This window comes from Chlamydotis macqueenii, chromosome 4, assembly GCF_036417535.1.
Source record: "Chlamydotis macqueenii isolate bChlMac1 chromosome 4, bChlMac1.mat, whole genome shotgun sequence".
NCBI lineage: Eukaryota > Metazoa > Chordata > Aves > Otidiformes > Otididae > Chlamydotis > Chlamydotis macqueenii.
In genome coordinates, this window is record NC_141559.1 from 56,447,387 (window position 1) to 56,472,067 (window position 24,681).

The window sequence follows — 24,681 nt, forward strand, 5'->3', positions numbered from 1 at the left end:
GTAAAAATGACTGGTAAAAAACAGATCGTTTTGGGGATCAGACCTACTTCATATTGACCCATTGCTATCTAACTTTCTTGTAGCCGAGGAAGATCTTGTGTGAATCTTCAGGAACCATGACTTCTCATGTAGCTTCTACACATCAACATTGCCCGTATCAGTGCATCTCAAACAGAAACCTGCAGTCAGGAGAGGAAATGTGCAGAAGCAAGGATCAAAACATTTATTGCTTTCATATTTCCTGCCTTCTTCTGATGCACATCCTGTTGGATTTTCCAAGATGGAGGAGTCTGCTCCTTTTCCAGTGGTTATAGCTTTACCTATGCACTGGAAAAATGGGCCAAAACAGTGGCTTCAGTACTAAACAAACTTGGCTGAGAGACATAGAGTTGTAGTGCTTTTAAACGAAGAGAAATGAGGTGTTACAAGCTTTCATGAGTGGCATGGAAACTCTCTCATAGTTGAGAAGCTTAATCCTTTGTGAGAAAGAGAATGATTTTGAATGTGGGGTGTCCTCTGACTTGCTGTTACACAGTGATCGTTACTGAAAACACACATTGCCAGCCCTTACTGTTCACAACACCTGCATGGGCCAGCAGAACTGGCAGGGCTCTGAGGGTGTACCTGGACAGGTACCTGCCTCTTTTCGTTGGCTGTGTTTGGCTTGAGGTCTAACTGCTTCTGGAACCACGAACTGACTGGGGAGCTGCCTTGGAAAAAAAATGGTAGAAAATACAAGTAAGTGTTAAGCTTCTGTGGGTTCTTTTGTGGAAACGGGTGTCTGACCAGACTAAGTGTTTGTTTAAGGTGTAAAATGCTAGGGTTTTTGCTGATGGTAGATGACTCCTGCTTCTTTTTTAGCTATAAGGAAGAGGAAATTAGTAACTAATTGGTTGCAGAGGAATTTGTCTTGAGATTTTTAAGACTTTATGGTCCTATATTGCTTGAAACTACAGTTGCTACTCCTGGGAGAGTGCAACAGAGAGGGAAACCAGCATTTTTTATAGGGGTCCTGTGGAGAAAAGAAGGAAAGGTAAGAGGCAGGAGGAACCCTGATGCAAAGGAAAAGAGGCTCCCACTTGAATCTGTGGTTAGTTTTATGGCCACACTTCTTTATAATGAGCTCACCTATGAAATCTATTAACAACCATGTATCACCTAGGAAAGATTACAACAGCAGCAGTAAATATCTTCTTGCAGTATGGCATCATACTGCTTTATGTTTGTAACTGACTGTAAGACCTAACACTCATTAAAATATGTTTTTACTGCTTGTAGACAAGATCTTAAATTATCAAGCCTTTACAGAGCACGCGAGCAATTCTTCATATAAAGTGTGATTGATTTCTGAAGGCTTTTCTCAGGTCTTTGCTATTCACTGTGTTCCTGCGTTCCCCCATCCTGACCAGACAGTAAGCACACCTCATTTGTTCCAGATAGGCAGTTGAATGTGAAAACTAATAATTCCAGTCAGCGAAGCTGGCAGCATAATTATGTCTTGATACATATTTTGTGAGGAAACTTGAGTGCATCCAGAGAAGCCGAGCTGCTGCAGTTAATCTGCCATGTGCAGTGACTAATTTCATTGGAGATCTGAAAGTAAAATGAAAACCCTGCACTAGGACCTTAATGAGAGGATCTTTGCTTTTGCCAAAATATTGACCCTGCCGGCAGTGTAAAGCATGAACAAAGAAATTAGATTGCCTTTTCGCACGCCCCTGACTTGGGAGGAATGCTGACGTGATTTCTGTGTAGAAAACTGATTGATGACCAAGCTCTGTCAATGGATCTTAATTGGAAAACAAGATAAATCAGAGAAGAAATGAATGTTTTCATTTCATGTGGCCCAAGACTGATTCTGTGACAGTGAATCAGTTTAAGGCATGTATTACTTCAAAGAGATTCCTAGTTGCAATGGCTTATTAATTCTCATAACTTCTTGAATGAGCATAAATTAATTATAACATTGAAATAAACTTGGGACAGTAAGGCGTTTCTGTTATTCCAGTACAACTTTTTTGTAGTTCTTATGCCTTTTTTTTCTTTGTGAATTGTGCTGTTGAGTCCGTTAAAACAGACACAGGGATAAAAATTGTACCCTTCCAATAATTTTAATTAGAAAACAAGAAAACACAGTGGGAAGGGAAAGATCTTTTTGTCATTGTTTGTACTACTGCATGTACCACCTCACAATATTTCTTTCATAACCTGATCAACATGTGTCTTAAAATACCTGGGGGTAGCAGGGCAAACTACTAAATAGGAAGTTTTTGGGGAACCACATGCTTCTGATAGGTATCTAATCTGTAGCCTGAATTGATTTATGGCTGCTGTGTACCCCTTTGCCTTTGGGACAATATTGTCTGATGGCTTACATGGCATTTTTCCCCAATGTTGTTCTTCCCCTTTCTGGACAAGAAGCACATCTCCTGTCAGTACTTTTTTCGCTGGGTGAAACAAAATTCTCCATCCTTGTTAAGCAGGCGTATGTTCTTTCCCAGCTGCAGCAGCACTAGATGAAGAGGTCACCATCTTCTAATTTATTCCCCCTTCCCTGGAAATTAAAATCCATTACTATCTACCAGCAGAGTTACTGATGTGAAAACACCTTGAATAGTCTTTGTGAATCTGTTTTTGTTGACTGGTAGTTAAATTGGGTAAGGTGGTAACTAGTGACTGAAATAGATTAGGAAGAGTTCACTGAAGCAACCTTAGTTAGCATCTATAAGAGAGCTGTAATCTCTAACAGAGAAATGGTGATTGGAGTAGACTGGGAGAGACCTTCTTAAACCAGCACAGTGTGGATTAGGAGAGAATATACATTTACATATGTGGGCTCCTCTGTGGGAATGTTTTATTTGGGCTTGTCCTTTTCACCCAGTTCTTCAGCTGGGCTTACATAAGATGGAGCAGGTTAACAAGCCCTAGAGAGCGAGTAGCTTAGCTATACTCACAGCATTTAGTTTCTCCTGACTGCCAACACTGATGAGTCATATGCAGATTTTGTCTGAGTGGGTCACATCTTTGAAAAGAAAATTGAGTTTGTGCCAATGAGATATTTTTATCCTAAAAGATCTGTTAACCGAACCCAATAATGATAACTTTGAACTGTAGGGGGTGGATATTTTGTATTTGAATGTTTTAAGGGGGGAATATTTTCACTGTTTTTGTCTTTCAGTAGTGGCAGCTGTTTTACAAGGTGGGTAGCAGCTGTGTATACCAAAAATGTCTCATGGGAAAGAAAAAGGTACACAATTGTAAAGCAGTTCTAGGCAGAATATATATATTTATTTTATTTTATTTATATTTTAGTAGAGGTGAGAACAACTTGCTCCAATTTTGAAGCTTTGTGCTGTTTTATTTGGTTTTAGACTTCCTTTATATTAAAAATGTAGCTTCTTTTTACTGTCAAACAATGATACTTCGTGCTCTCTTTTATTCACTGAATGCTGTGTGCACCAGTGATCCAGCAGACTGATATGCGGTTGTGTAGCATCTTGAATGCACAACATCTGTCACTGCTCCCCTGTAAACTGAACATCCCCCATACACAGAGCACACAGGCTTGTTATAAACAATGTTATTTAAAGAAATAAAAATATATTTTGTCATTTAAAGAAGTGTATATGTCCTTTAGACAATATACTTGTATAAATGCTTTCCCTGTGATAGCTTTGAACACCTTATTTTGTCTACTTTTTTTTTCTACTAAAAAAAATACTCCAAAACACATTTTTTTAAAAAAAGTTTTATAAAAAGATTGCCTTTTCATCCAAGTTAGGTACTCAAAATCCACTAGCTAATCTAATTTCTCCTCGGCACAGCACATTTTTCAAATGGATGGAATACAGGGCAGCCAAAGAGGTGGACCTGTTCAAGTAGGAGAGTAAAAGGTCCAATCAAGTACTTAAAGTTCAGGTTGTCCACTCTGTGCCTCATTACGCAGTACAGATGTACTTTTTGATACTTAGCATTTTATAGGGCTGGCAGGTTGTAATTAAAACTGTGCCAATTTGTATCTGAAATCCAGGAAGAGGTATGAATGGAATCTCATGGTATCTTTTTACATATTCATTTTACTGTAGAGATGCATTTACAGTACTCGCATAGAAAGGCTGGCTAGAGAAAACTTGATTTTTCACTAAAATCATGAAGATTAACTATGTTCTGAGTGGTGGTGTGAATACATGTAGCACGATCAGATCCACTTGTGAAATGTGAGGAAGCTGGATGTTGTGTGAATGTGGGGATGTATTAGCTATTGGCTTTTCCACCAGAGAGAATCACAGCCTCAATAAAAGAATCAAAATGCACATGTTTTACAAAACCAGAGCCATGAGCTAAATAAGGGCAAGACTGTTCTTCCTCAGCTCCTTAGACATCAGGACAGATAATATTCATGTGCTTTTGAGAATTTCCTGCAGACTTTTATTCTTTCCTAGCAACACATCTGCATTTGATTTCTACAAATAGTTGACATAATGCCTCACAGTCAGTATCTGTTGTTGTGCCTGTTTCTTCCATCTTTAGCTTTAAGAGCACAGTATGATAGACTGTTTAATGCTACTATGCCTTTATTCACGCAATGTTCAGAGGACAGAATAAGCAAATATCCCTTTAGATGACTGAGATACTCTTTACCATAATGTTAAAATACTGAATTAAGATTGAAGCTTATACAAATAGAAAAAAATATTTTCTGCACAAGTTGTCTGACTCGTTAAGGAGAATTTTCAGATGAAGTCAGGTTATTTATGGTGTTTAATTCTCATTTTGTGTTGTTGTTTTGTCACAACCGTGCTGCGTTGCATGGTTCTTGGAGCCCTAAGAAGTGGTTAGGTAGTTTTACTTTTTTTTTTTTGTGCCAGGAAAAGAGAGAAATACAGTAAGACATTGCTGCTTGACTACTGTATTGTATTTTCTTCTGGATTTTATAGTTCAGAAGTTCTTCCCTGAAATGTTTTAATGTTGGTAGCCATAATAAATTACATGGGCATTCTTTCATAGAGATAGCTAATGAAAATGAAGGAAAGTATGAAAGACATCAAGTCAACCTGTATTGATTCAAAACTCTCATCTTTCTACTTTCCACCTTGTACAATTTTTTTGCTATTATTCTCATGTTTAGTAGCTAAATAACATATTATTGCTCAGGCTCAGTGTTCAGGTAAGCCTAAAGAAAATGTGATCTAACAACCTACAGCCCTGATGACTACTCAGTGGATTATCGTGAACTCCAGATTTTCAAAGAGCAAGATGGCTTACTTGAGAGATAAGCAAAGAGATCATAACAATTCCATACCAGTTACTCAGTGGCTTCACAGAATGATTTCTTTTTCCTTGAATGACACCTTATTTTTGTATTGAAGGGAGGAGTTGGGAACCTTTCCAGGAGAGGGTTCTAAAAATGCGTTTGGATATGTTATATTTTAAACTTTATATATTGCAGCTTCTACTGGTCTAATATATTCTTCCTGGGTCTAATTCAAGGCTCCTTTGGAAGGAGGAATATTTACATATAAATTTTACTTCTCTTTACATTTACAGAAAATAACTGTGTGCCTGACATAGTGGGAAGAACTATGATAAGGTTTTCCCTTTGATCATTTAAGTCTTCTTGCTATGGCCATAGCTGTCTCTTTGAGTATGTTAATAGCTCTTCAGTGTGGCAAATAAGACCTCGCTTATACTGATAAAACTTCCTACAGGTGACTGAGTCTGGCAGAAGATTGAGTTATTCCTCACGTGAGTGAAAATTCATGGACCGCACTGTGCAGTATTCAGGCAGCTTTACTTATAATCTTGTGGGCATGCAGGCCTTTGATTTTTTTTTTCAATAGAATGCTTTGATACTTTCATTGGCATCTTAAAAATAAGCCTGATGTTTTGCCATTAAGAAATAATAGAAAAAAGGAATTAGAATTGGATAAGAGATCACTAGTGAATGAAAGCTCATATATATATATATATATATATCAAACAGCCATCAGCTCAATGCTCATGAAAGACAAACTCCCACTGCCATTGAAGAAACCTTTCCAATGAAGCAGGCACTCCACCATTGATGTCTCAATCTTGAGCTTATAAAAAGACCTACAAAACATCCTCAAGGATGAATCTGGAAATGAAGCTTTATGGCTGTACTGTTCATATACAGAAGAGTGAAATAATATGAGTACAAAATACTTGTGGAAAAAGCTGCTGCTTATAACCCCAGGGAGTTTAATTTAATTTAATTGCACAGCCCTCTGAACGGCCGTACTTGGTGGAACAGAGGAGGTAGCATCTGCAGTATGGGTTGAAATATTTCATATGAGTTTTGTCAGGAAAGAAAATACTGATGGATCTGTGAGTTCAGAGCAATTGTTCTAACCTGTACTTAACCTGAAATCTGTTGCTTCGGTTTGACCTAAAGAGGAGCTGGTTGTGCCTGAAAACTTTCCTAAAAACTTGTCTATTTTTTTACAGTTAAAACAGGCGGTGCAACAATAATAATATTCTTCCACAAAAGACAAAGATCAATTTTGTCATTTTTCTTTTTCTGCAGTTCTAGAAGTGTTTTAGTAGCTTTTTTGTTCTGTCTGGGCTGTTGTTGCTTGTTGGGGTGCTTTTTTTTTTGTGAATCTGACTGAATAAAGCTAATTCTGTTTACAGCATCTTTAATGATAGCCACACAGATCATTCACCAGTTTGGATCCTTTATATCTAGCACACAGGCTGTCCATTTGAATCATCACACATTTCCCAGATTTAGGAATATTTTAACATATTTTAAGTATTTAACTGATACCAAGCAAATGCATTTGTTATGCAGAGAAAAAATATTTTTCTCCTGTGTAGTTATTTGCTTATAAGAAATTAAGCATTCAGTGACTCTAAGGTTGCTAATATACCATATGCAGAGTAATTAAATATTACTGAAACATCTGTGACAGACCTTCAAAACAGAACTCTTCTCTTTGCTTGTTTTCCAAAGGCAGAGTCCCAGCAGGGGGCTCCCAGGTAACACTGAGAAATCTTCAGTAGTCTTAATGGACACTAGTTGCTCACGCTTGAGGATAGCTCTGTATTTTAAAACTTCCTAGAATTTGAATTAATTTACTATTTAGAATCTTTAATATTTCTTCTTAAAACATTTTACTTAAGGAAGGTTTTAGTTGCTGAAGTTTTTTGGTACATCTTAAAGTGTTTCAGTGGAAATTGCCGTTCCTTGGATCGAAAGATAGTTGATGAAAAGTTGAAATTTTTGCCTTAATCTTTTAAAAATTTGGCTGATATAGGTCTTGTGCCAATTTAGGCTTAATACCAATCTAACATCCCAGAGACAGCTTGGAATTCTTATGCATTTTAGTAAATTTCTGCAAATGAATTAAGTGTATACTCTGTATCAAGAAGAGGCAGCATTGATTGCATTAAGAGCATAAGTATATGTAGGATATAGCATCCTAGAATCCTGCCAAAACCAACCCTGATAATTTTATAGGTGTATTGTTTACTTATTTCAGTGAAAGATTCAACAGCTGGAGACCTTGTAACAAGACAAGTAGGCCAGTAGCCAACTGTATTTCAGATTATGTGAGCTCAGTCAATGGAATAATTCTTAGGAAATAATTTGGCAATATTTTATTCTCTCCTCTCCCCCTCGTTGCAAAATACCTGACTAGAGATTTGTCAAAAGTACCTGAAGAAATGTTTCTGAAGAAATATTGAAATATCTCTTGTAGAATAGTTTATGAGATAATAAAATAGAAATTGAGATTTTTTTTTTTTACTTGGGACTCCAAAGGTGTGTTCCACAGATGTTTTCTGACAGAAAAAAATAATGGGAAATGGGTTAAGATGTTATTTGAGCTAAATCCTTACCAATAAAATAAATCTGTGCAATGTTCTCCTTTCTGTCCCTTGATCAGAACATACTAAAACTAATACATACAGCACTGGGGACATATAGGTGATTTACTTGGTTAACTGCTAGGCCTTTTAGAAACTCTTAAATATTATCTCCTATTTGACCAAAAACGAGATAGCCTTAAGAGATATGGTCTTTCCTTTGTAAAAAGATTTATCATCAAACCTGAGAACAAGTTTAAAACATTTCACATCAGCCAATAAAAAAAAAAAATTAAGATTTTCACACAAGATTTACTTTCCAGGTTCTTCATTTACACGAATATATGAGGAACAGGACTGGAAGTAGATTTATGCTTCCAATAAACCCCTTGATCACACTGTCTTACATAGTTTACAAATCCATCTATCTAAAGATTATGAAATGTGCTGCATTTGCAGTCTCTTGTGACCATGCTCTTGGAGGCGGCTAAAGCGGCTCGCTAAAAGAGACATCGGCAGCACGCATCAGATGGTTAAACCTCCCAGGCCCGAGAAGTGCCAAGGGGTCTAAACTTTCCCAAATATCTTCTGCCTGTTCCATGATGCATGGGAGATGTCAGCTTACCCTTTGTATGTAACTTATCTTCTCAGATGATAAACTTTTCTGTCTGAGCTATAGAAATGATGGTACTGTAAGAGGGTGTATATGTATCTTTTTGGAAGATGACTGGTGTCTTGTTGGATCAAGCCTATTGTTATGCACCTAGCTTTGAAAAATTGGTCTTTGGCATTTTTTCAAGAACATGAAGAACTAGACACTTTTCACATGTGGAAAAGACAGTTTTGCAAAAAGCAAGTACAAATTATTTGTACTTCTTTTCATTTGTTTGTAGCTGTTCTTTCCAAAGAGAAGCTGAGTTATACTGTTACTGACCTGACCTTGTGGTCAGGTCAGACTCCCATGTAGGTTACTCCCTTGCAAATCTACCTACTATAGGTTTAATTGCTGGGTAAGTTTCACGTTGCTTTGTCCACGCTTTTGACTCTTGTTTTAGGCTTCGAATAGCTCCAGTACTTCTCATATTTCTTGATTCTTCCCTGAAAGGTGATGTTTAATTATATTTGTAATCCAATTAAATATGTCATCCAAAGACACATAAATTGTATTTGAAGTACCTAACTCCTCACGTCTGCTCAAGTTGACTTTGCAGTCTAACAAAAAGAGGTCAGACTTGCAGTTTAAGGTGGGATTGTGTTACAAATGCTATAGCAATAGTCAGTAATCTGAATTTATTAATGGCTTTAAAAATGTGAACATTCCAGTTGTCACACATTTTGCATCTTAAAATGAGGTAATTTTGGTGGGCAATTACGAGACCATGTATGTTGATACTATAGCAAAAGTGCCAAATAGAGGAGTGTACTGTTGTATTTTATAGAGCAATTAATTTTACATTTTATTATACTCAACGGCATGGCTATTTTCTAGATTGTAAATTCTCTTGAAGCTACTTCTAAACTAGGCCAATGATATTTGAGAAGAAAGGCTAATCCTCTTTTTCTTTTAAGTGGAGATATTTGTAGAAGAGTGAGGATTAAGGAGAAAATACATTGCCTGAAAACATTTTTTTTAATGCATGATTACTTGCATCTTAGCATTGTACTCAAAATCCAGTTATTAATCTGTCTTAAAATTACTTAGAAACAGGGTGTTTGATTGCCTTAGTCAATCAATCAAGGTCAGGGTGCTCTTGATGCTGACACCCTTAAACACTTGACAGGATACAGCCAACCTTCTGCGTGGTGTGGCACAGAGCAGGTACGGCCTGACAGCCAAGAGCTTTGTGAGCAAAGGGGATATCTCTGAGAAGCAGCAGCTCCCATAACCTGGCACCTTTTGTTAATTTTCCTTTTTTTCACTTTGTATGTCATTAGTGAATGGGCTGTCCCAGCATTTGTTCAGGATTTTGGTAGCTTTAGGGTAATGTTCATTAGGACAGCTCTTGTCTCTTAGGAGTCTTAGTTGCGGTATTGTCTCTCCCTCTTGGATCAAAGTGCAGTCATCAGTTCTGTGGTAAAGTACTTGTTGCCTTCCCTAGGATTTCAATTTAACCTGCCTGACACTTTTATTACATAGAACAGGTACAGATTTAGCCCTTACACACCACCCCTCTGATTTTGGTTGAACAGATACTTCACTGATGTCATGATGTCACTGATCAGCATCAATATAAATGAAATGAGAGCGAGGTTGCTTTTGAGCAGCTAAGGACTTACGTTTTCTCCCTCCATAATAGTTGTTCTCAGCACGCTTGAAACTAATAGCATGCAAATTGGAAATCTGCAGCAAAGTACAACTTCAATTACTGTCCTTTTAAAATTTTTATTATTAGAGGGAAATGGATTTGCTTTTTATTAGATGTCTTTTTAATGAACTTCAAGAGCTAGAAAACACCCATACTGTGGTAGTTACCAAATGTATGCTGATACAAAATGTACTACTTGAAGTGTGTTGGCATATTACGATTCAGCACAGATCTTTATTGTTATGTACCTACATCTGTAGAAAAACATATGCTAAATAATCGGTACTGCTAACGATACATAGCAGCTGTGTAAGTTAAATTGCAGTGATTTTTAGAAAAGCTTTTGCCTTTTCCTTTCAAAAATACATGTAAGTGGTGTAACTGTATATGTCCATTTGATGTTCCTTGCAAAGTGTAAGCAGCAAAAAATGTATTCAAAATCTAGTATTTTAGGGAAAAAGTAAATATTATGCAAACTTATGCACTAACTTCTAGAGCATGAAGATGAAATATGTGCTACTGCAATGGTATGTATGCAACTGGCCACACTGATATAGTAGGAGTTACAGAGTTCACTTGTGAAAAGCTTGGACTGGTTGTTCAGTTGTAAGATATCCGTGCACCTTACAGTTTATCAGGCATGAGCTTTTATGGTTTGTGAGAGGAGAAAGTTGAGATGGTAAATGCACAAAAGGTCCTTTCTCACCTGATACCTACTCCATAAAAGTAAATAAATAAAGAAATACTCGTAAAAAATTGCCTATGCTATTGTTAGATGAAGTGATTCTTAAAGTACAGAGAAATTTATTTGAAATTCTTCTTGATCAAAGGTACTTCAGTATTAATCTCTGCCACTAAATTTGTTTGTACTTTATTTCTGTCTCCCAATGTGTTTGAGGCAGCTATAAATAATAGTATTATTTATACATACTAGAGATGAGCTTTGGTGTGAATGAAGTGATTTTAAAAATAAATAAATAAGTAAATAAAAAATTAAAGACCATTATATTTAAGAATGCAATTTTGAAGGAGTTTGGGTTGACAGTGGCAGAATAATAATTCCAAAGTACTGGAAGGCATGCGCACTTCCGATACGAGAGAAAGGGAGGACTTTTAAAACCATTACTCCTCATCCTATTGCAACAGGCCCTGCTAAAGAGCTTCGCCCCATCTTTCTTATAAACTCCCTTTAGGTACTGGAAGATCACTTGGTCTCAGGTATTGTTCATCAAAAGATGTTAAAGAAATTATAAAACCCTATGTTGACTGGTAAGTTACGTTATGTATAACAAACGTGTGAGCAAAGTACTAGTGAGATTGCATTTCACTGTCTATACAGCATTACATGGACATAGCATACAAGTTACAAATCCAACCACTGCAGAGCGAGGCGGTGCCTGAACTGAGGTCATATCTTTGATTTCCAGCTGTGGTGTTAAGCAGTGAAGTACACAGCAGCCTCTGGGGATGGGAACAGAGCAACGCAGTACGTAGTGTTTCCTGCCAACGCCCAACTAAATACTGGAGAATTAAAACGATGATGAATTGAGCTTCATGCAGCAAATGGACCAAATGTCCTGGTCCCCCATGGATTTATCATCCTTATCATCCTGTAGCACCGTGTCCCTTCCAATCTTTGTACATTAAGTAGGGGAATAAGAAACGGCAGGCTGGGCATGAAGAGTCCTGGGAGGAGCTGGAGGAGACAAGTTTGGGGAGGAGAGCTCACACCTGGAGATGAGAGTGCAGCTCAGCTGGCCGAGAGCGAAAGTGCAAGTTTCAACATCTAAGCTGGAGAAAAGCCTGGCTGGACCTAAAAAATGTTTCTGAAATGTCGTACGCCCAGTGGGGAAGTACAGCTTTGTGCTATTACTGCTGCATTGCCTGCTGCTAGCAAGTTAGATAGCTGCAGGGGACAGCCAGCCTGGGGAGGAGACAACCATTAAAGAAAAATAAAAATCAAAAAGTACTTTTTATTTGAACTAGAGTAATGCAGTAGTGTTTGCTGTGATCTTAGGAGTGGCTAGGTTACAGTTCCTTTATTCTTGCTATTCTTTGCTTTATGTCTGAATATAATTACATCACTTTTTGTACGTGAAAAACAAAGCAAGCAAATACAATTTCTGCAGGATTCTCTTATTCTCTTCCACATTTTTTCCCTTCAACTACAGCATATAACTATTCTTCAGTTACATTTGTTCACTTATTCCCAGGAGACCTTATAGCAGCCTTAAAGTACCTAAAGGGGGCCTACAGGAAAAGTGGAGAGGGACTTTTGACAAGGGCATGTAGTGATAGGACAAAGGGTAACGGCTTTAAACCAGGAGACAGTAGATTTAGATTAGTTATAAGGAAGAAATTATTTACTGTGAGGGTGGTGAGGCACTGGAACAGGTTGCCCTGAGAAGCTGTGGATGCCTCATCCCTTGAAGTGTTCAAGGGCAGGTTGGATGAGGTTTTGAGTGACCTGGTCTAGTGGAAGGTGTCCCTGCCTAGGGCAGGGCAGTTGGAACTAGATGATCTTTAAGGTCCCTTTCAGCCCAAAACATTCTATGATTCACTAAAAACGAGTGATGTTTAGAGTTTCTCATTCCCTGGCGCTCCTTCACCATTCTTGCATACAGCTATGAGACAGACTGCACCTGTACTGCCTCCTTCTGCTTTCAGCAGTATTTAGACAAGCACGTCCCTCAACTTCTGTGTGAAAAACAAGCTGTATCTTAGTACGCCAGTGCCTGCTTGAGTGCTACTGTGCTTCATGCAGTAAATTGCAGACTGTAGCCATATTGAGATGATAATATATATATTTTTTTCTCAGACTGTATTATACAAAGCAGTTTGCAATGTCTATCAAATTAACCACAATGTGTAGGAGGTGACCCAGGACAGACTGCATCAAATTAAACCAGTTTTGCACATAGTAAGAACAATGCCATAAGCATTTTAGCTTATGGCAACAACACATATTGACGGTGCTGCAGCTCTCGGGCAAATACAGATGTTCTCTGTTTTGACTCTATAAACATGCAGGCTGGAGGAGTCCTTCCTCAAACATGAGAGAGCATAAGTGAACATTTGGGTTTTTTTCCCCTCTGGTAGCCGCCAAGGGTAAGGAGTAGCTCTTTCTCCTACAGCTACTGAAGCCTGGTTAAGAAACACAGCTGTATTTCGGCCATGCATGCCGTCTTCTGTGCATGGACTGTTGGTGCCAACTGCTTTCTCCCCTGGGTTTAGGTACCGGTCATTGCTCAGTCATCCCCTTGCACCAGCCATGCCGTGCCCAAGGACTGGGTTGTGCCCAAGGATGGGGAGATGACAGTACATTTGACAGAGAAGCACAGACAATTTGAACAGTCTACAAGCAGCACGAGGGACAAAGGAAAATCCATCTGCCTCAGGATCAATCTGCTGCGTCCTCTTCCTCTCCTTTTTTTCCTTCTGAGTTAAACAAATGCTCCAAGCAGAACATCTCCTGTGATGAGAGGCCATGCTGGCTGCCCATCAGGCACGTTTGCTTGTTTAAGGGTAGTCTGTTGGAAGAAAGTTTGCAGCACGCCCAGCGTGACCAGTGGCAGCCTGAACTGGCATCCCCAATGCACATGTGAACTGCCCCCCTCACCCCTACCCCTTCCTAATAGCTGTACATTGTGGAATATATTCATTTGCCTGTGAATCCTGACAACTGACCCTCAGAGACTGAAAGGGAGACCAAGAATGTTTTGGTAGGTGGAAGAAATAGTCGATTGGCTTATTTCTGCGAAGTTCTTGTATATCTTCAGGTTTCAAAAATATAAAGGAAGTCCCAATTGGTTCTTGTGAACCTTTATACCAAGTAACCACATATGAAAACACTAAGTAGGAGAAAGTAAAGTTTTCTATGTCAGCTGTGAACTAATATCTTGGTCTTCCTTGGATTCTTTACTGTAGCATAACACAGATGCCTGATGCTAAATCTTTTGCCATTGATACATGGAAGAAATAGCTTTTTGTGTCATTTTCAAAACTACTCTATTGCCTGATAAAAGAATGCTTTATAAGTTGTTCTGTATTTTTCCGTAGCTTTTTATTTCAGTTGGATGACATCGGGTTTTATCATTTAGAATGACTGCAGTCTTTTTTTTTTTTTTGGCTGTAACTCTTTAGTATTAGGTGAGGACAATCTATTGAGTACCAGAGTAAGCAGGCTGCTTGTTGCCATGATGAGATGTCCTCAAAAGGACCCAATAACTGACTCTTTAATAAAATCCATGAAGGTGTTTGGAGGAATACCAAAACTCCATAGCCCTTAATCATGGCAATACAATACCAATCTGCAAAGCAGTGAAATTTCACTGTGCTAAAAGATGTAAGCTCCTGGCTAGCAAATTTCATTAGCTGCAGTCTCAGATATATCACCAAAATAGAGACACTCAAGGAGGGAAGTTTACACTCCCTCCTTGGGAGTTGGGATTTACTTTCAGGATTATATTTAAAACCAAAACAATCTGCATTTAAATATAGCTTTTTCTTGATTCCACCTTTGGGATATGCTAGACCAGATTCCATGGATGTTGCATGAATAATTGGTTATTAAATCCAACATTGCATGGATCGATTCACATTTCTGAATTGGCTGGAGGTAGATGGATGTGTCTGACAGTGTTTACATCACAGAAGACCTTCTTTGTGTAAGAAGTGGTGAAATCACAGAATGATAGAATGGTTAGGGTTGGAAGGGACCTTCAAAGGTCATCTAGTCCAACCCCCCTGCAAGGAGCAGGGACATCTTCAACTAGATCAGGTTGCTCAGAGCCTCATCCAACCTGGCCTTGAATGTTTCCAGGGATGGGGCATCCACCACCTCTCTGAGCAACCCGTTTCAGTGTTCCACAACCCTCATTGTAAAAAATTCTTTCCTAATATCTAATCTGAATCTACCTCCCTCTATTTTGAGACCATTACCCCTAGTTCTGTCACAACAGGCCCTACTGAAGAGTCTCTCCCCAGATAAGTGCTTACATTGAAGGCAAAGATCGTCCTTCCACCTTGCCCCCCTGCAGTTGTAGTGGTGCCGAGTAAAGTGTCATCCTCTGCTGCAACAGCATAAAAATGTATGGTTTCACTAAAACCAAAGGTTGTTTGGTTGTTCGGTGCTCCAAGCCAGACCTTCCCTTACTTGTTGTGATATGCTCAGTGTCCCTGCCCTGAAATAAATAAAGACCTGCTCTAATGAAAGATGAGTTTGTGTCTGAACATCAATAAGGAGGAAAATCTGTGTAAAGGTATCACTGAAGGTATTTTGCACTCCTTAACAGCCAATACTTTTGCACGATATGCTTCTTTCATTGCAGCAGATGAAAATTCTGCTGATATTTATGTTGAGGCAATGTCATGATAACAGAATAGATGTCTTGGAAGCAATAAGATGTCATGGTTCCGCTACTGAAATGCTGAGAAGAATTCAGAGGTAGCATAAAAATACTAGGAAAGGATGATTTAAATCAAAGCTTCCATTCTTGACATCATGACATAAGAATTTGAATATGGAATTCAGTACAGTAGATTAATCATATTTCCTTAAATATCTTAGACAGATTACATCTCCAGCATCTTACCCAGGAAAGGGGGAGAAAAGACAAGCAAAAAACACAACAGCATGGGTTGATTTGAGAATCTAGAGCTTCGGGAGAGATTTCTAGAGAATCTTGCCTGAAAAGGCAATAAATGTAATTAGACATGCTGCTAGTGCCAAAAGGGTTATGGCTAATGGGATTTGATTACTTAAAAAAAAAAAAAGAATAATCCAGTATTTTGTCAGGGACCAGGCTAGAGCTGTCTCAGACACGAGTTTCACAATGCTGCAGGTTTGCACATTGACTCAAAGGGATTTTTTTCTTTCTCTTAGCAAGCAGGTGGCTACACCATAGAAAATAATAATAGCTGCTGGTGGGAGTACTTGATCACGCACTTCAGGTACATAATACTTAACAGCGACACTCAACTTCCCTGGCATATTTGAAATGGAATTCAGGGGAAATATTAATGTGGAGTTAGATATGTTTATGTGTGTTTACTTGTTTGTGCAATAGGATGAAAGAGTTACTTGGTTAATAATGTTATGCATTGTTCACTACTGTGAATAATTAACAGAAGTAGCATTTGCAGTAAGAAGGACAACAGTAATGCACAATTTTAGAGGGCGGAAGGTTTAGGAGTATTCTGTGTCTGTACAAGTTTACATGCACACATTGTTCTTTAAATTGTGGAGATATAGCATCTGAAAGTTACTGGAAAAAATAGCTAAAGGGACTGTTTCATCACAGAAATAATACTATAATGGAGACACACTGAAGTGATAATCCTTTGCTATATGATCTAAAACCAGTCCAGTGTATTCACTGTATATTTCCCTTGTTTATTCATCTGTAAAGCCAGATGATTAACTTTGTTTTATTTTTCCTTAGCTCTGTGCAGACTCAACATTGCATCAATGCCAAACCGCCAAGTACGTGGATGCAAGCAAAGCAGGTTATTTAGAGCTGCTGTGATTGTTCCAATTGCTGTTTAAAGAAGCCAGTAAAATTTCATATCTGAGCCTGCAAAGAAACATTTAACTCTGGACTGCAAATAGGAAATTTGTGTGGGGAATAGGAGGCACGGGGGAAAGCAAGCATTTCAGTCATCCTCAAGAGATGGTTTAAGGCCCTGCCTAATTTGTTGGGAACTCAGACCCTGTTCTGCAGCATAATTGGTGTTGTCTGTCTTGCTCAAGTCATGCCAGGCCAGTGCTCCATCTTCAGTAATAGAAGTGAAACTCGCCGGTCACAGCTCCACTGCGAGAAGTTTGGTGATACTGTCTTCATGCACTCCACTGCACAGAAGCTAAATGCAAGCTAATATATTGCAAAGTTTCTTCTCTACCTGTGAGATTAAGACTGGAGCTGTACTCAATTTTCTAACAGGCAATGTTGAATTTTACCAAAGAACATTTTCTGCAGTGTGTTCTCCTGTTTTCTCTCTGATGAGGCATGTGTGTCGTCTGGTATACGAAGAAATTGCTGTCTGTATGATCTAAAGGTAATCTATAGGCTGACAGAAGCCATGAGAAAACTGACCGCTAATAGACGCAAACAGTGCAGTAATTGCCATCTGTTGTATGAAACCTGTTTCAGTGTCTCTCAACTTCATTCTTTCTTCTGCTTATTTGTTATCTTTGTCTTGGATCAGATCTTTTCTTGTGGGATGGGGACATCACATGTGTTTTCACTGGCAGCTGGCAGACCGAAGTCTGCGCACCACACGTGTCTCTCAACAGCTGCCTTGTCCTTGGAGAAAACATGGCACATCAGCTAGAGCTGTGAAAAAGACCTGACCGCCGAGCATCTCTTTCTGCACGTGGCTGGTGATGACAACGCTGTCGGTGGACATGGGCACATCTGGCAATACTTGCCCCTGCTGCACCCTGAGCCCCTTCTCTGGGGTGAGAAGAATGGGGAAGCCCAGAAACCTGGTAAAGCCCCAGGTTGCCACCCTGCCAGCGTGTGTTAAGGGCATGAGGCAGAGGTGAGGGAGGAGAAGGGAACTGCCCAGTACTAGACTGTAAGTGTGTGGAATATAGGTTGTGCTTTATATTAGTGGGGAGGTTTTCTGTGTATTTGTTTTTTTGTTTTAGTTTGATTTTCCTCCTGAGAGCAGGGGGGTATTGGCTGGGGTATTAAGCTGCAGAGCTGCAGCTGTTGCAGAGTTGCAGAGCTGCTGCTGAACCATTCAAATGTGAACGGTTATTTAATCATATGAAGTAGCAATCTCGTTATGGGATGGTGACCATCTTTTCTGTTGCACTGGAGGTTTGCCTGAGCACCCCTGAGAGCAAGAGCCCAGGCGTTATGCTCAGGCAACATCACAGCTTTGCGGCCAGGTGCTTTGTGGATGAAGCATGTGAGAGGACTTGCAGTAGGTACCGCAGCTGTTTTTGCTAGTTCTGTAGAAGACAGTTATTGATACCAGATGTATGGCAGATGTATGGCGCGTATGCAGAAGTATGTGCAAGCATGAATTTCTAGGTGCAGTTTATACTGTATACAACTGCTAGTGAGGGACTACTTCGCTCTAATGCAGTCTTGTCACTGTGCAAATCCTGGAATGTAAATAAATTTAGTTCCTGGCCTTAAAAAAAAAAAAAAAAATTGAAAAGGTCACAGGTGAGAAAGTCCCCTAATGGCAACTGCTCTGCTAAGCTGATTTTTCAGGAGTCAGTTTGATAGAAAGGAACTGTAGGAGGTCTGAAGGCAATGGGAAAGATTCAATTTTCAAATGCTCTGTTTAGCAGATGATAATGATAGCCTGTAGTATATCAGCTATTTCCTCATGGGTTCCTTGTTTTTCTTTTTCACAATTGAAGTAGCAGCTTTTCTGTACCAGAGCAGATCTGGCTGCCTGTGTGGTCACTGGTAGCACCTGACGCACCCTGGAAATCTAACAAGTTCAAAAGAAAACTTAAAATGAACCAAAACAATAATTTCTAAATGATGTTTTGTTTCTTGTGAAGCTTGAATTGATGGGTTGGAAGGCTTTCTCTGAGTGCATGGGTAATGTTGTGTTTTAAAAGGCTATGTTTTTATAGGCTAAGAGGTCATTTCAAACTTTTATTTTCAGTAAGCTCTAAGTTATCTTTCCTTAAATATTATTTTCATTGTCAATTGCTGTAGCAGTTCGTTTTTTTCAGTCCTATCTTAGGTGCAGTTTTGCAGTATTTCAGCTAGGTTTTATGCTTTATGACTTTTTCTGATTAACTGAAGTGTGCTTTCAGGCTTATTTTCTGTGGACATTATTTTCACTGGTGAATGATAACAACAGTGATCAAAGTTTCTTTCAAGCAGGCAATATTTTTTTTTTTTTTCTGGGCAAAGCTACCTTAACTTTAAAAATAACACAAAGTCTACTCAAGCTCTGCAACAATCTCAACTTAACAAATACCTTGGTTTAGTTTTAATTTTTCATTTGTGTACCTTATGACTAGATGTGCCTGTCCAGATTTTAGAATATATTTTTATCTATGGGGGTGAATATAGGTTACACTGTAGGAAGAAGCAGTTGTGAGGTGAAGAGGCAGTGATAAGCAAGGCAGGTTAACGAAAACCTGTACTTGGATGTATAGATAATCCTTAAATCATTCATGTAAATTTACAAATGTCCTCTTTTTATTCCCTACCAAATGCTGGTTGCACTTCTTAAGATAATTCAAATTTTATAATTTACATTGTTCTAAAGAACTGCTGGAGAAATTTCAGAAGGAAGCAAGTGTTTATGTAAGCTGTGATTAATTAGCAGGTGAGAACTGTAATAAGAACTCATCAGTAGTGTTAATGTGGAAGCATTAGGCTTTGTTAGTCATGGCTATAGCTTTTAAGGTAGTTTTGATGCCTTGTAGAAAATTCTTAGCTGTATTGTGTGGTCTAGATGGAGTATGTGCTGACTCATAAAGCTGCACTGAGAAACCAAGAAAAAGGAGAAGAGAGCAGCATTTGTACTACCTGCACTTACCAGTCATGACTTGTGTTCTGCCAGGACAGCTACATATCCAATTAAAAAACCCAACATACCGTAGGCCATAAAGGACTGTCCCATCTGGATGGAGTCGAATCATTCGGTTCTTCACTGTCACCCCATGGACAAATGACTTCTTGTCATTTTGGAAATATGTGTCTGGCACCCAGAGCTGGTCAGCCACTCTGTTGTCCAGAGTTAGGTTCAAAGGTATTCCAGAATAAGAGAGCCTTTTATCCCTCCAGGACTGCTGGAAGTACATGGTCAGGGTGTAGTCCTAGGGAAGAAATAAGAAGTACTGCTTGTATTTTGCATACTGATTAACTTAAAGGAAGTTTATTTTTAGATAAAGTTCCTATTGCTACTGACACACAGTTATTGAGAGTTAAGGATCATTAAGATGCTGTCATTAACCATGATCATAAGCCTGTTTATGTTAATGTCAAACTTCACATTACTTGCCAATGGTAGTGACCAGCCGCAGCCATGGGCTTTCAAAACCTCTTGGGCCAGAGGTAATACGTAGTACATTTGGGTTTCCAGCCTATGGATTGCACTTGCACATTATTTTTATAGGTTTACTTTAACGTGACCTCAGCCAAATAGCACTGCATGCCATTGAGGACACTCTTTTGATATTCTCTGTCTTTGTACTGAAAGATTCCTCACACAATCCCGAAAGGCCAGCAGTCCCTAGAACTCCTGAGAAAGAGCAAGTACGACCTCAGAACGTACAATGGACAACTTCCCATTCTGCATCTGCTGAAGTTGCCAGATGTAATGACCTTACATACTGGGCACATCTCACGTCAGCCTGGGGAATGCACTTTTTTCTGTCCTTGGCAATCAAATACTGCTGCATAGAAAGTGAACATAATCTTTTGACTGTCACCTTGTGACTTATGTGAAATATCATCTACGCAGTCCTTCAGCTTTCACTTTGAAAATAAATTGTTCTAAAAGGCTTCTGGTCTGATTCACTCTCTGATGTCTGTCTTTCTGGGAATTTGGTGATTTTAAAGGTAGTCAATTTTTTAAAGTGGAAAAGCCCGTGTACTTTGTATCTGATGGAGTTCTTAAAAGATTACTGGAGCGGCAGTATATGGACTATTAGTTTTCTCTTCCTCATCTCCTCCTCCAGCCCCGTTTTCAAGAGCTAGGTCATTTTGTCACACAGTTACGTCAGAAGTGCAGCAAAATTACAGATATTATTGAAAAAAATTGGTCAGAGGTAAGATTTTCTTTTATGTGAGGGAGAGCCTTACCTCTCATCCTCACAAAACCTAGCTTGGACTGTAATTGTTGAAGAAATAGAGAGCATAAAAGCTGTCTGATATAATTTGCTCGCTTCATCTTCAGTGGCTTCTTAAGACTGTACCATTGCCATGAAATCAAAGCAGAGTTGTTATCTTTCAAAAAGACTTTCTGCCTGAAACGTTGCATCTAGCAGAGCTATAAACTATAGACTTATCACCAGTAAAAGATGTTAATGAAAATACTGTTCTTGCTTGTCCTGCACTTTTAAGTAGTTGTTTTGTATGAAGGAAATGCCATGACTTGATGATCAGTTGTCATATACAATAGGACAATTACATCCATTCTGAGCACTGATTTGCAAGGGTTTCATAGATATGCCCTTTTCCAGGCCTGCAAGACGATGGTTACCCATGACAGAGCTAAAAGGTGAAGTGCTGAGGGTGTAAGTTCTTTTTTTCCTGGCCCAGGTAACTGGGAGGAGGTCAGGACAGCTTCTTTTGCTTTTCAGACCACGATGATCAAGCCTGCAACTACAAAGTAATGCAGTGGGGTGTGCTATGCTGTGCTGTGCTCTGCTGAATAGGTGATTTATAATTTAAACAGCAGTATGGGGAAGCATGAACCCTAAGGAGGAAAGTTTTTGAATGTACAATCTGAATAGAGTTGTATTAGAAGTAGACACTTAAACAGAAGTTAAATACCTGCCTTTTGTTCCTCTTAGGTATATGTAGACCCAGGGACCAGATGGGAATTGGATGAGAATAAACAAATAAAAATCACTATTCTGGTCCAGTTTTCACATGTTGTATCTGTTTTCTAGACTCTCCTATTTCAAGAAACTTTAGGTAGAAAAGCTTTCATAAATAGCTAATACAAGTTAAATCCTCTGTATGCAGTGCTTCACTTGGTATCCTCTACGTGTTCTGCCTCATTCAGCACAGCCTATGCAGTCTGCAGTAAGAAAAGAAAGTCCCAGTTATACATAATTATCTTTTCCCCTCCTACTTTCCTTTATATTTTCACTAGGTCTTAAAGCTGCTTTTGTAGAACTGTCATGCCATCCTGGAAAAAAGCTAACAATTGAGAGTGGTGCCTATGTGATGGTTCTCAAAGCTCAACCAAGAGACAAAAATGTCCAAGAGAAGCTACAAGAGATATTAAAGGACATGATCAAGTGGGGGAAAAAAAAAGTATCTTGGCTATTAGAAGAAAATGAGTTGCTATTTTCAGCATCATAGTCTGCTTTAGAAATTTTATTTCATCCGCCTGATCCACTGCCCTGCAATTGTGCTATGCTATGTAGAAATATGTGGCAAGCCAACAAGTGTTAATGGGTAGGAAAAAATACGAGCTTCATCCTAAAGGAATCTCAGTGTTCTTAACTCAGAAATAATTATCTATTTTTTTTCCACTCCCCAGAATGTGGGGGTGTTACTCAATATTTTAATGAGGAAAATGAAGAGTTGTATGTCATGTTCGTGGGAGTTCCTGTTGCTATGAGTTCTTATTTTAAAAAGCATAGTTAAAAATTATTTGAAGGGAAAGCAAACGATACCTGAGTTATAATAACCCAAATTATACAGTTACACATTTTCTATTTTCTTAAATGGAATACAGCCTGACCTTTCTCACATTTTATCAGCAAAGAATGAAATGCCAACAAACCATATGGCTAGACACATTTTGGAGGTTTTGGCATTATTTTTTATATTTTACAGCACTGTGAGCGAAGTGAGAATTTAATGACTACTTGCCTTCTACTTGTAAAACTTGCTCGGGATTTTGTAGTTTCAAGCTCTAGAATGTAAGAATAATTCCTGAATCCTTCAAATCTATAGTGGTAATTGGCTGCAGAATTTTTTTTAGCTTTTTATGACAGCTTCCCAAGATCTCAAGCATCAGTCTAGATATGAAAATAAATCAGACTATGTTTAACTTTTGTATTTAAGAATTTCTAATCATGACTTAAAAAAGCATAGTCCAATGTAAAATTAAAAAAGAGAATCTGTTTTTGCAGATAACTGGTCTTTTAAACAATTTGTTTTAAAAAATTTCTTTTTTTTTTTTTAGAAGTACATGGAATATTTTTTGCCTAACTGTACTTCCTATAATAAAATAAAAAGCTGTAATGCTACTAAAAAATCATGATATTCCAGAAGATTTAACTGAGCTGTCTATGTTTTCCACAAGCACCCCCCTGCCTTTCCAGTCAACCTTCCTAGTGGTAGAAGTCTGAACAACAACGATGAAGTTGTTTTGATGGGTATTGATTTTTTTTTTAAATTATTTAATGTGATGAATTCTGATCTGTTAGGTTTTTTCTTCTCCTTTCTTAGCAATTGTACAAATTTCTTATTTCTTCCTGTCAAACTGGAAATGTGTAAGTGAGCACGTATGGATGTGTTCTGTGACATATAAGCCAATCTGTGTATCTAAGTGTTTTAATAAGGTGCATTAGGTTGCTTAGACCAATACTTACATGCCAGTCCTAGCTAAGAAAGAATCTGTGAAAATGTGAGTTAGAGAAACTAGCCTATTTTACTCAAAATGGCAAATTATTTCTTAATCTGAATTTAAGGAGCCTCAGAAATATATATTGGCACCAAGTTTCACAGTTCACTTGGGTAATATAAATTTCTTGTGGTAAAGAAAATGAATGGACCACCGTTGCATATTGTAGTTGAAGTTCGAAGAACAATTTATAGTTCCACTAAGTAATAGACTGGAGAGTTTCCATACAATACTGAATTTCATTTTTATTTCTACATTTTTGGTTCCCTAATTTTTTTTTTTTTTTTTGCAATATGCATAGATGATGTAAGGGCAATAATGGATTTTTTTTTTCCTGATAAACCTCTGTAGCTCTGAAACCAGCAGAAAAGCTAGATAATTTGGCCTTGCTGGTAATTTCCACTGTGTCGTTTATCAGTTCAGCACAGCAGAATATAATGTGGAATACATTGTTATATTATAATCTAACCTTCTGGGAGACACAGAACTGGTACTTCACCATGCTTATCATTGAATTACAGACTCTTGTGGAATGAAACATGAGTTCACACGTCTGCTGTACTGGCAGTTGCTTAGTCTTTCACAAGTTCCAAACATACATGTTTTGAGAGGAAAATAGGGAGTTTGTCACTTGCAAGGTCCAGCTTTGTGACCTAAAAGATGACCTTGTTTTTCCTCTTTCCAAGGTGGCCTCAATCTAAGTTCTGTTATTGTGTCATGTATTGAAAAACAGCTTAGCACGCTGTGATATATTTAAGTAATAGCTGGACGTAACACTCCAAAATTCTTACCAGCTAAAAATTAACAATATGTATGCAGGTCTTAGCAAAAGTTAGTAAATGAAGGAATATTTTGTGAATATTTAGCTGTTCTAGGTCAACTCAATATCAAATGTTAGATCTCTAGATGAGTTTGCACATGAAATCACTGCGCAGCAAAACAAATACAGGAAACACATCAATGTCATACTTTTAATAGATAACAGTGTACACTGATAGTTGTGGGATGCATTCTGTACCCAAATGATCTTAAATTTAAATTATATCCTTGGGAACCATCCAATAATTAAAAATGTGACAGCTTCACAGAAAATGAGATGCAATGCAATTCCAATATACTACAACTCAATCAAGACAAACATAACTGAAATTGCAATTTAAAATTAAATATGGAGTGATGAACAGAATATTAATATTGACTGCAATACAGTCATAGATGTGGAACAGTAATATATGTAAAACCTGCTGTGATT

At 38.2% G+C, this 24,681-nt stretch overlaps 1 protein-coding gene across 1 annotated transcript in view; it reads right to left on the minus strand.

The window, feature by feature from the left end:
• The window catches only part of GABRB1 (gamma-aminobutyric acid type A receptor subunit beta1), a 130,986-nt gene that overhangs the window by 41,654 nt on the left and 64,651 nt on the right, over positions 1-24,681 (minus strand). The window contains exon 4 of the mRNA XM_086746433.1: positions 19,718-19,938. Coding sequence (XP_086602559.1) covers positions 19,718-19,938 — 221 coding nt within the window. The remainder of the gene's footprint in view (positions 1-19,717; positions 19,939-24,681) is intronic.